General features: G+C 36.7%; 1 protein-coding gene across 1 annotated transcript; it reads left to right on the forward strand.

The window, feature by feature from the left end:
• Positions 1-1,519: 1,519 nt before the first annotated feature.
• LOC113117641 (saccharopine dehydrogenase-like oxidoreductase) lies at positions 1,520-7,702 on the forward strand. The gene is made up of 12 exons (XM_026286446.1): positions 1,520-1,840; positions 3,248-3,360; positions 3,964-4,044; positions 4,127-4,256; positions 4,338-4,387; positions 4,500-4,630; positions 4,902-5,019; positions 6,006-6,125; positions 6,246-6,302; positions 6,384-6,495; positions 6,581-6,662; positions 7,053-7,702. The coding sequence occupies exons 1-12, from the start codon at positions 1,642-1,644 to the stop codon at positions 7,141-7,143; spliced, it is 1,284 nt and encodes a 427-aa protein (XP_026142231.1). The 5' UTR covers positions 1,520-1,641; the 3' UTR covers positions 7,144-7,702.
• Positions 7,703-13,245: the final 5,543 nt, after the last annotated feature.

A 13,245-nucleotide genomic window follows, 5' to 3' on the forward strand; every position in this document is an offset into this window, starting at 1 on the left:
AACCAGGCCTCCAGTATATAACCGTATTTGGCAATGGGAAGCTTTTAAGATGAAACTGGTACTAGAACGAGAATGTCATATGATTTTGATATCATTTGCTCAGGCATGTCTCTTAACAGTTATTGCAATCATGATGTTTAAATCCATTTTCTTTTTGTTCTAAACCATGACCTCCTGTGTTATTTCTTCTTTGGTTATTGTTATCAGTGCACCCTGTGTTTATTCTACCGAATCTGTGTCTTGAACTTCTTTTATGTTTCCTTCTGAAGCACAGTCTTACTATGGTAATGTCAACATAAGTCTGCAGTAAATGAAGTTAAATTAATGTGTAGATTTAACACATAGATGTCAGTTTGCTGTGTTCTGCTCAAGTGCATGAACGTACTTGGCGAGAACTGTACAAGTTTATTGTTTTTTATTTGCATGTTGTCTGGCTGGTTCAGATGACTGTTGAATGTCTTTATTGTGTGAGTTTTCAGTATTTATTTAATGCAAAGCCAGGTCTTTTAGAATCACACGTTCTGGTGCATGCACTCTTTTACTGTCTGTACAGAGACAATTTGAGACTTTGCAACTTATATTTGTTTTACTTCCTTTTGATTTTGTGTATATATCATGTGATGGTTGTTGTATTTCTTAATTGTATGGTTCAAATCTGTTTAGTTATTGTCTCGGGGGGAATTTCAAAAGAGGAGATCTCTTTTGACCAAAAAATGCCTCGTGAATAAATCTTATTGTTGAGATTGAGGAGTTTCTGTATCATTTAAATGAAGTTCAGAAGCTTAGAATGGAGTTTTCTTATATATATATAAAGAAAACTCCATTCATTTTTTTTATTAAATTTCTATTTTTCATATTGAATATCCTGACAAAATGTCGCATTACAGAAGAAAATGGGTTTTGAATGTGCTGACTAAATTATGTACCTGCATACCAAAGTCTGTTCTAACAATTAAAATATAACAATTATGTAATTTATCTTATTATGACATAGTGGATATATTAAATATTTAAAAATACACTAATGAAAATAAGTCAATTGCTGTGATAATACAAACACGTTATTGCATTCCCAAGAAAGTTATAATAATACATATATGAAAAGTTTATTTGAAAATGCAGATAACCCCATTTTTATTAATTTTCATAAATCACGTTTTATTGTTTTAATTGAGTTATTTTTTATTTTTTCAGTTATTATTATTTGATCAAAACAAGCAGTGTGATTGATATTAATTGGAATGCAGGATAAAAAATAAATAAAATAAAAACTATTAAAACGGAGTTATCTGTTTGTGCAAATTCACACAATTATGTAATTTATCTAACATTAACAATAAAAATATTGTGTGTGTGTGTGTGTTAACTTTTGTGTTAGATTCATTTCAAATTCCAATTATAACAATGCAAACAACATAAATCATATCATACTGTAATCCCAAGAATGTTTTTTTCCCCCAAACCCGTTCCGCCCACAAGAAATGCACATCGATGACGCTCTTGAAAAGAACCTCGACTTGTAGGCGTTAGCGGAAGTGGCGCGAGTCTCGGTCAGTGTGTCAGCTGTTCGTCGCGCGCTGATCGCAGTCTGTCTCTTCCAGGCTCAGCATCAGTCCAGACGATCAGCAGCTCGACAGCGCTATGGCGTCGTTCAGTACCTCATCCAGCAGGCCCTACCACATCATCATCTTCGGAGCTTCTGGTTTCACGGGGCAGTTCGTGGTGGAGGAGGTGGCCCGCACCGCGTCCGAGGGTCCCGAGGGGAGTCTGAAATGGGCCGTAGCCGGCAGGAACAGAACCAAGCTGGAGAAAGTTTTGGAGCAGGCCGCCGGAGCTCTAAGTGCGTGATGCCTCCTTCAGTTATTCTAGAGTTGCTTTGAACGTCTACATTTGAATTTAGTGAACTGATATAACTCTCGCGCTCCAAAAATACCATAGTTTCCGGAAAAATACCATTGTACAGTTATTTATTAGTTTTGTAAATTCATAAAAAGTGTTACAGAAATGTTCTTGGCTTGTTTCCTTCATTGGTTGATGATTGCTGTAACTGGTATTTGATGACAATGGTATTTTTGTAATGCAATAGATGTTGCAAGACTAAAAACAACAACAACAAAAAAACATTTGAATTGTTACTGCGTGCATGCACTGATGTCTGTGAATGATATGTATTCATTTTGCATGTAAGTAAGACAATGACAAGGTTATTATTGTTAAGTAAAACTTTTAGAGTTAGTTTAATATGGAAATAAAATATAAAGTAGAAATATTCGATTAAAGACTTAAAAAACTAAATGAAGAAGAGAAATGTTGCCTTGAATGAATAACAAATCCATTTCATACACAAATGACTACTGTAAATTACTAACTGTATTGAAAACTTAAAAATATATAAGTAATATTTAAAATTATTTAAAATGACAAAAGGACATCGTGTAATAAAAATCATTTTAAGCAATATTTTAAGTTAAATTGCATTGTATAACCTTATTATCCTTATTTGACCTAATGCTCAGCAGATGTCACATATTTATATAAGCTAATTTCCAGGATAGCTGAGCAGAACGAGCTGTCGAAAACATCTGCGTTTCAATTTTGTTGTGCTTTTTAGCAGAAGTACAAAAGGAAGCATCATAGAGTGTAGGAGCAGCAAACTTGGCAATGACTTGAGAATGTTAGAAAGGTTGCACTGACCCAACTATATTGGATTAGACTTGACTTTGACCCACATCGTGGCAATCAGCAGTGAACTGTTTTTCTTTAATGCTTGATACTGTTCTCCTAATAAAAGCCTTTGTGTGGGACCATGCATTGTTTAGCATTTTTTAAACAATGGTCTCTTTGGTCATAGTGGTCTTCAGAGACGGTTTAATTAAACCCTTAACAGCTGATGGAAAATTATATTCCAGTGACATATTTAATGCCTTTAATCATGTAGCTTTGAATGGATGGGCTCAAGCAGAACATTTGCTCAGAAGTATATTTAGATTTCAATAAGAATTCATTTAGCCAGACGGGTCACTGAATAAAGATAGGAGCGTTTAGGATTCCTTTTAGTGAAAGTTATCTGATCTTAGTGGACAAACTGAATTATTTATGACATGGAGTTTGGCCTAGACCGTTTTGCATTTTTGCAGTAAATCGTAATCTTGAATAACTTACAGTCTCGCCAGTTTGCATTAAATATGACACATAAGTTAACCCTGCAGAGTTTGTGTAAATAATATTGTAACATGTTTGTTCTCAGGTAAGCCGGAGCTGAAGTCCGAGGTAGATATTCTCATCGCAGATGTCAGCGATCTAGATTCCCTGGCTGTGATGTGCAAACAGGCTGTTATTGTGCTCAGCTGTGTGGGCCCTGTAAGTACACAAGACTGTAGAACAAAGAATCCCTTGTATATGAGCTGTATTATAAATCATATATGTCGTAAAACCTCAGGCTATTGATTAATGACTTTTTGCAATATAACACTCTGATGTTTACCCAGCTTGCTACATCAGGTTGATAACTGTATGTGACTTTATGTGGTTATGCAATACCGTCCTTCAAACAAGATAATCACATTTGTACACTGAGCATCAGGTGATCTTGTATTAAGGATTGGTCACAATAAACTTTTCATTCCATTGAATTCCATTCATACGCATGCAAATGCTGGAGCCCGGAAATGCAAGATCATGCAATTTCAGATGCTTGAAGTCTAGTGTGACTACAGCTTTAGATCATTTATTTATTTTTATATTTTTTAAATAACTGTCAAGTTGACCTTTTGTATAGAATATTGTATACATTTTCATTTAGGCTACCATTTAAACGTTTGGGGTCAGTAAGACGGGTTTTATGCTAAGCAAGGCTGCATTAACTTGATCAAAAATGTCAGAAACCATTCTAATATGCTAAATTGCTGCTGAAGAAATAGTGTCATTATATTACTAATTCAGATCTTTGATATTTTTCTACAGTACAGATTTTTTGGGGAACCTGTTGTCAAGTCGTGTGTGGAGAACGGAGCACACTGCATTGATATCTCCGGAGAACCACAGGTGCTTCTCCTGACACATTGTTCTATTATCATGATCAAAATAACAATAAAACAATAAACTGGCATTGATCTGTTTGCTGTAGTTCCTGGAGAGTATGCAGCTGAACTATCATGACCAGGCTGCTGAAAAGGGCGTCTACATTGTGGGAAGCTGTGGTTTTGACTCCATTCCTGCAGACATGGGTGTCATTTATACCAGGGACCAGTTTAAAGGTATGTTTGTCATGCTATATCATGTCCTTAATTATGTACATTTACATATTAAAACATTTCATGCTTTGTTTCCATTACCAGGGACACTAACATCCGTTGAGAGCTTTTTGACTGCAAGTACAGGGCCAGAGGTCAGTGTTCTTAAGTTTTAAACGTAAAAAGCTCCGAACACTGAAATAGTCTGTGTTTTTAAAAGGCCTTTGTGTTTAAGTGACTGACCCAGATTCTGGTGTGTGCTCGTAGGGAGGCTGCATCCATGATGGCACCTGGCAGTCGGCCATCTTTGGCTTAGCCGACAGCAACAAGTTGCGGAGCCTCAGGAAGAAGTTCGGTCACAAGCCTCTCCCTGTAGTGGGGCCTAAAATTAAAAGGAGGTATGTATGACAACCATTAGAATTTGTGTATCGTCCGCAGTATTTCAAGAAGTCCATAATGCTTTTGAATAACCGTTTTCAACTCTTTGGGGTCAATTTTGACCTTTTTGGTAGGGGTAAGAATTTTTATTGTTTTGAAGGAAGTCTCTCATGCTTACCAAGGCTGCATTTTTAAAATAAAAATATAGTCAAACAAGTAATATTCTGGAATGTTATGGTGCTCATGAATATGCTCATATCTGTTTTTAACTTAATGAATTTCTATCTACAGGGGCACGCTGTTTTATAGTAACGAGTTGCAGCAATATGCAATTCCCTTCATGGGTACCGACCCATCAGTGGTGAAAAGGACCCAGCGTTACCTAACTGAAGAACTCAAGGAGTCTCCGGTAAGTAAATAAAAATAATGCTGTGTATATATACCCAGTTTTCTGGACTATAAGTCACACTTTTTTTCATAGTTTGGCTGGTCCTGCAACTTATAGTCAGGTGCAACTTATTTATCAAAATTAATTTGACATGAACCGAGAGAAATGAACCAATAGAAAACATTACCTTCTCCAGCCGCGAGAGGGCGCTCGCTCTCGTGGCTGTAGACGGTAATGCTTTCTCTTGGTTCTTGGTTCTAAATAAATGCGACTTATAGTCCAGTGCGATGTATATGTTTTTTCCTTATCATGACGTATTTTTGGACTGATGCGACTTATACTCAGGTGCGACTTATAGTCCGAAAAATACGGTGTGTGTGTGTGTGTGTAAATATAAAAATAAATATTATCTTAGTGCTAAAATGACTAAAACAAAGCAAAAAAAAAATATATATATTTTACAAAAGCACATTAAAAAAATTGTTTAGGATCAATTAACAATCCTGCATACTTATCATTTTCATTAAGAATTATTAAAAAAACATTACAAATGGGAGTGTCAGAGTTTAACTTAACAGTGAACCAGTGAAACTGGACTGAAACAGTAAACGTCCGAGGTTTTAGAAGAATGAGAACATCGACTTATTAAACAAGAGTAATTCATAAAATTCATAGACTTTGTTTTGATAGTCTTTTCTTATAAGTCAGCGTAATTCAGATGTGAAGGCAGTTCAGCCAGTTGTGCACCTGAAAATCAGTTATCAGTTCTTAATAAACAAAACTCCCCACACACAACATGAGTGTTGCCCCCTGATGGAAATGTGTGGAATAAAAATGTTTATAAATATATATTTATATATAGATATACCTGTAGATAGATAGATATAGGCCTCTACCTTGACTAAAGCCTATACAAAATAACGTGAATTACTATAAAATTACCTGCATTGCCATAAATATTTTGATACGGTTTACATGTACTGACACTCGGTGCATGTTTCATACAGGTTCAGTATGGGGCGTATGTTGGCATCGGCGGTATTTCCAACGTTTTCAAACTTGTCTTCGCTGGACTGATGTTCTTTTTCCTTGTAAAGTTCAGCTTTGGCAGAAATCTCCTCATTAAGGTAAAACTTATCGTGTTGTGAACTCTACAGTATATCGAATGCAAAAATCAGTGCATTTAATATGATGCCTACATTTTAATTAATGGATCTTGTGTAATCAAATATATACTTTGTCTGCAGTTTCCAGAGTTTTTCTCATTCGGCTTCTTCTCCAAAGCAGGTCCAACCAGAAAACAGGTATTATATTCACCTTATCATCATCTAGGCTATCAACTCTATTTTTTAAAATTGTTTTTTATTTAAACGTGGTATCTGCAGATGGAGGGCTCCTCTTTCCATTTCATATTTCTCGGAGAGGGTTACACTGAAGGTTCAGACCCTAGTGAGGGCAAACCCAATGGCAAGATCCGCACACTAGTCAAAGGACCAGGTAACATATTCAGATCTGCCTCATATTAATGGAGCTACATCAGTGCATATTTCCCTTATCGATTATTTTTGCGTGTGTTTTCCAGAGGTAGGATATGTCGCCACACCAATCGCTATGGTTCAGGCGGCTCTTACCATGTTAAAAGAATCGGATTCTCTTCCAAACACGTGAGTCCAGCCATATATGAGGTCAAAACGAAACCTAAATAAACATTTTGTACTGTTAGTTCACCCAAAGCTGAAAATTCTCACCCTCAAGCTGTTCAAAACCTGGAGCAATTCTTCTGTTGCTAACAAATTTTAAGATACTTTGAAGAATGTTGATAAATTAACAGTTGCTGGCCCCCATTGACTTCCATAGTGTTGAAGAAAATGCTATGGAAGTCAATTGGGGCCAGCAACTGTATGGTTACCAACATTGTTCTTTTGCGTTCAGCATACAAAAGAAACGTATACAGGTTTGGAACTGTTTGAGTGATGACAGAATTAACATTTTTTGGGTGATCTGTCTTTTAAGTGGCAAATTCTGAATGTATATTAATGGGTGATTCTCCACAGCGGCGGTGTTTACACTCCAGGAGCGACGTTTGCCAAGACCACCCTCATCGACCGCCTCAACAAACATGGCATTCAGTTCTCCGTCCTTTAAGTGGGAGATTAAACAGGGCTCACCAGCTTACTTTAACATCAGAATTTTAATTTACTTGCTTGAGCATAGAGAAGTCTTGCTGCTATTTAAAGCTTTCCTTACAGTGTTACTGTTTTCTGGTTTAGTGTCCTCGCTTGTGCATGCTACACTGGGATGGGGTTGTTAGCATGCACTCAAATGGCTGAGAAATTTGCACTAGGGAGGTGGAGCAAAAAACACTCCCTCCATTTTATCACGTTCTGTTTGAAAATGTGACTTCTTTTTTTTCCCCATTTACAGAAATGCTAATTCTCACAGATGACAGACATCTCTAAAAACATACTTAAAAGCACACCCAGAGTTGAGAGAAATATAGTTTGAGTAAGAGAAAGAACTAGTTTTTGTAATAGTGTCATGAGTTGTTATATTTGTGAATACTGTAGCAGAAAAGTTTAACTAACACAAGAAATGAGAGAAAAAATGTTTTAGAGACCAATGAATCTGAGTTAGGCCTATTTGAAAGATTGTAGAATGTTGTTCTGGTTTGTTTCTAACTGAATAAAGAGTATATCAAACTGTATTCTGTGTCTAATATTATGTAACTGAAATGTAGTTGCTTAGTGTAAATGGCCTACTTTTATAAATCTAAGAAGAGTTAACAAACTTTCCACTGCATACTGCCAGCACTGATCCAGGCCTCTTTAACCTGGCGTAGGCCACAGCACTGATCCAAGACCAGCTAAAGGTCCAGTCGTTTCCCAAGTAGCTCTGACGGGTCTAGGATGCAGTCTTCACCCATGGGGCCTACAATATATAAATATCACAGAACCACTAATATTTAGCAGCAAAAAGTCGCCTGTTTAAATATAAGGGTCAGAGAAAGGGTTGAAATAGGCATGTAAAATTAAATAAGGACTGCTTTTAATGCACATATATGTATATATTTTTTTTTTAAGTGAACCTAAGGGTAATTAAAATGGATTGCTAAAAAAATGGTTCCTTCCGAAACTTGTATGGGTTTCTTTCTTCTGTTGAACACAAAAGAAGATATTTTGAAGAATATTGGTAGCCATTGACCTGTTTAGTATTTTGTCCATATGATGGAAGTCGATCGCTACCAGCTACTTGTTACCAATATTCTTAAAAATATCTTCTTTTGAAAGGAACTCATACAGGTTTGAAACAACATGAGATTGAGTAAAGCATGACACAGTTTGTATTTTAGGGGGAAATTATGACTTTAATTTCAGGAGGGATCCAGAACATTTTTGTGCATGCTCTGAGATAATAAAACATCAGCAGCCTCGTGCTTCGGCTCTACATCTGATGCTGTAATTTCATTAGTCTCTTATTCAATTACACTAGCCCGTGTTTTCAAAAACATCTAATTACATTTTGGAAGTTCTACTTTCTTCTGTACTCTGAGAAAGAGACTATTCGCGTTGACATTCTTACTTTTGCTCTTATGCATCATGCATATCCAAAAAAGAAAGAAGCTTTATCTGTAATTAAATCAATCACAAATCTCTCAGCTGTTTTCTCTCCACAGATGTCACTCTCACGACAGTGACCTTCTCTTCTCTTAAGAGTCTGACATTGCCAAGTTCTTGATTTCCAGTTTAAATTAAACAGTTCTTGATTTCTAATTTAAATTAAACTCCCTGAAAAATAAGTATCACGATTGAAAGGTGCATGTTTTTTTTAAGTTTTGTTACAATATGAAAGCCTTGAACTTATACCAGCATATTAAATACAGTAGTGTTTTTAGTTAAAACTTCCATTGTAGAAATGTCAAATGGCAGATAAAGATTATTTCACTCAAAAACTGAAAGAATAGGGTAATAAGAGTCATAGTAAAGTAAGCAGCATTTGACTGGCCTAAATGTATTTTTTAAGTACTTTATATTTATTTAATTTAATTTAATTTATTATAAGGGTAAAACTGTATTTTTGTATGAATTTCTTTTGGCTGTTTAAAATAAAATTAGACACATTGAAGACTGTGTGTTACAAACAGTTTCTGATCAACATTGACTTCTACAGACTTTTTCCATAATATGGAAGTCAATGGGGACCAGCAACTGTCTGGTTAGCAACATTCTTCAAAATATCAAATAAGTTCAACAGAAACTCATACAGGTTTAAATCAACTTCAGAATCAGTGCACGATCATATAATTCTCATTTTGGGGTGATTTCCTTTTAACCTCCATTTCATACTAAGAGGTATTTTTAGCTATTGCTTGCCAAAAATGAATAAAAAATAGACATTTCAATCAATTTAACACTGATCTTCACACAGAGACTAAATGTGGAAGCCCTCATCTACTGCCAGCTCAGACGCCGAAGAACAGAACACACAGAATCCCCTCGGCTGGATTTTGATAACCTGAGCACAGTTTCCGGCCAACACATTTCCTTGGGCAGCTGTATCTTAATGGTAAGCGCATCGGACTTGTAACCTGAAGGTTGCAGGTTCGTTGTAGGTGGGGGGAGTGAATGAACAGCACTCTCTTCCACCCTCAATACCCATGGCTGAAGTGAAGTGAAGATGGGTTAAATACAAAGCACCAATTCAGAGTATGGGTTACCATACTAGGCAAATGTCACATCTTAAAATGTTTCACTTTCACAGTTTGGGGTGCCACACAAGTCAAGAAAACATTATCCCATAAATATCAGCAAGTCATGATTTAGCAGGCGGTTTCATCCCAAGTAAACTTATTACAAATTAACTGGGGACTGAACCTTTGGAACTGTGAAATATGAATTCATAAGCATCAGATAAAGATTAATTCTGACCCCTTTCATTGTAAATTTCCAAGATGCTGAAAAATACCTGTATTTGGTTTAAAAAAATAAAAAAGTTTTTTTTTTTGCATGCATGGTTTATTATTTGAGACTAAATTTAAGCATTTATGTGGTGGCTGACAGAGCTCAACGCGTTTCAAAAAACACAAAAAAAAAAACACATGTAAATAGAAAAAGCACCAGCAAATTAAGAAAACATCTTCGTCAGTTTGACAGCACATGTGCTGCAAACACTTGCAAAACAAATACAGAAAAGCACTGCAAATACTCATAACGCGCATACACGCACACACACACACACACAAAATCGTGCTTCAAGTAGAACAGACCACGAAGGGAAAGATAGCAAATAACCATGATTTTATTATAGTAAAATTAGTAACCATGAATTGATGACCATTTGTATAACCACAGTTGTACAAATACCATGGTTAAACTAGGTTAGTGTGGTTATTTTACAATGGTTTAAACTATAGTAACCATTTGTTTTTGTTTATTTTTAATTATAACAAACCGTTTCAAAAGACAAAGCCAAGTTAAGGATGATCTGTTCCTTCTCAAAACTCTGTGTAAAGATGTAATACATTAAAGCCAGACTTAAGCCTGCATTGAACCAGCTAATATCAATGTGTACGGTTATCACTGCTGTGTAAAAGCATTCATGCCACCTCTTAGCATCATTAACCAGTCTTTTTATAAAGACACATAAATGCCACTTCAGAAGCGCCTCTGAGCCACCACTGCAGTGTAAATTCTGCAAAACAGTAAGATGTTATGTAGATGTAATTGACCAACCTGACACTGCCTGCTGTCTTGCATGCTTCTGATAGACTGAAACAGTCTCTCGCAAAGGGTGGGTATCAGGCCTTTGTTATCATATGCCAGTAACGTGGTATTGTAGCCCTGCAGTGTACCAAAAAAATGCCCTGCCTCAAATCCGGAAACACACTCGCCTGATAATGACCAGAGGGAAAAGAGGGATTGAACTAAATATAGAGTTAGTTTAGCCACTATCAGTTAATCAGACTCCACAAAACCAATGACACCATCAAAATAAATACAGCAGCAACTGTAGTCTGATGCAAGATTTTAAAAAGCACATTCCTTTTACAACCTTTGTAAGCATGAACAGATGCATACTCTTATGCAAGGTGAGATATCCTCTATATAACCAGATATCTGTTATCTGGCCAGTGTAGCGCCCACCTGTCTCCTCTGGTACAAACAGAACATCTTTGTTCCTTCTGAAGCCACCGTGAGACCAGTAAGTGTAGTCAAAAGTGAAAATGCAAGTCTGCAATTTGTGCTATAATCTAGCCGTACCAACCTTATTGAAGGGTCTGACCTGGACTGCCATTTTCACAGTCCTTGCTGGCCATTTCCATTCCTCTCACCCTCATGATCCCGTGGATACGCTGGACACAGAAAACACAGTATGAGTGACAGGCTGAAACCTGGGTACTTTGTTACGCTTACTTTCTACCAGGGGCCAGCATGATGAATAATTCAGTAGCCTTGGTTTCTCTAAAGATCACTTCCACTGTCTCCATGCTGTAATAATGGAGAAGTGCTCTTTTCTCGTTTAGGTCACTACGGAGGGTTTTTAGATGAACAATTACTTGTCCAAGTATTCAACAGCTGTTTATACAACTGCCTGGTTATCAGTAGCGACTGCTAAAACAAACATACAGTATTGTTCAAAATAATAGCAGTACAATGTGACTAACCAGAATAATCAAGGTTTTTCGTATATTTTTTTTATTGCTACGTGGCAAACAAGTTACCAGTATGTTCAGTAGATTCTCAGAAAACAAATGAGACCCAGCATTCATGATATGCACGCTCTTAAGGCTGTGCAATTGGGCAATTAGTTGAATTAGTTGAAAGGGGTGTGTTCAAAAAAATAGCAGTGTGGCATTCAATCACTGAGGTCATCAATTTTGTGAAGAAACAGGTGTGAATCAGGTGGCCCCTATTTAAGGATGAAGCCAACACTTGTTGAACATGCATTTGAAAGCTGAGGAAAATGGGTCGTTCAAGACATTGTTCAGAAGAACAGCGTACTTTGATTAAAAAGTTGATTAGAGAGGGGAAAACCTATAAAGAGGTGCAAAAAATGATAGGCTGTTCAGCTAAAATGATCTCCAATGCCTTAAAATGGAGAGCAAAACCAGAGAGACGTGGAAGAAAACGGAAGACAACCATCAAAATGGATAGAAGAATAACCAGAATGGCAAAGGCTCAGCCAATGATCACCTCCAGGATGATCAAAGACAGTCTGGAGTTACCTGTAAGTACTGTGACAGTTAGAAGACGTCTGTGTGAAGCTAATCTATTTTCAAGAATCCCCCGCAAAGTCCCTCTGTTAAAAAAAAGGCATGTGCAGAAGAGGTTACAATTTGCCAAAGAACACATCAACTGGCCTAAAGAGAAATGGAGGAACATTTTGTGGACTGATGAGAGTAAAATTGTTCTTTTTGGGTCCAAGGGCCACAGGCAGTTTGTGAGACGACCCCCAAACTCTGAATTCAAGCCACAGTACACAGTGAAGACAGTGAAGCATGGAGGTGCAAGCATCATGATATGGGCATGTTTCTCCTACTATGGTGTTGGGCCTATTTATCGCATACCAGGGATCATGGATCAGTTTGCATATGTTAAAATACTTGAAGAGGTCATGTTGCCCTATGCTGAAGAGGACATGCCCTTGAAATGGTTGTTTCAACAAGACAATGACCCAAAACACACTAGTAAACGGGCAAAGTCTTGATTCCAAACCAACAAAATTAATGTTATGGAGTGGCCAGCCCAATCTCCAGACCTTAATCCAATTGAGAACTTGTGGGGTGATATCAAAAATGCTTTTTCTGAAGCAAAACCAAGAAATGTGAATGAATTGTGGAATGTTGTTAAAGAATCATGGAGTGGAATAACAGCTAAGAGGTGCCACAAGTTGGTTGACTCCATGCCACACAGATGTCAAGCAGTTTTAAAAAACTGTGGTCATACAACTAAATATTAGTTTAGTGATTCACAGGATTGCTAAATCCCAGAAAAAAAAAATGTTTGTACAAAATAGTTTTGAGTTTGTACAGTCAAAGGTAGACACTGCTATTTTTTTGAACACACCCCTTTCAACTAATTGCCCAATTGCACAGCCTTAAGAGCGTGCATATCATGAATGCTGGGTCTTGTTTTCTGACAATCTACTGAACCTACTGGTAACTTGTTTGCCACGTAGCAATAAAAAATATTCTAAAAACCTTGATTATTCTGGTTAGTCACATTGTACTGCTATTATTTTGAACAATAC

This window comes from Carassius auratus, chromosome 17 (assembly GCF_003368295.1).
Source record: "Carassius auratus strain Wakin chromosome 17, ASM336829v1, whole genome shotgun sequence".
In the NCBI taxonomy this organism is placed as follows: Eukaryota; Metazoa; Chordata; class Actinopteri; order Cypriniformes; family Cyprinidae; genus Carassius; species Carassius auratus.

Coding starts and splice junctions, on each gene's coding strand:
- LOC113117641 (XM_026286446.1), top strand. CDS start 1,642: ATGGCGTCGTTCAGTACCTCATCCAGCAGGCCCTACCACATCATCATC. Junction 5,020..6,005: donor AAGAACTCAAGGAGTCTCCG/GTAAGTAAATAA, acceptor TGTTTCATACAG/GTTCAGTATGGGGCGTATGT. Junction 6,303..6,383: donor CAGGTCCAACCAGAAAACAG/GTATTATATTCA, acceptor TGGTATCTGCAG/ATGGAGGGCTCCTCTTTCCA.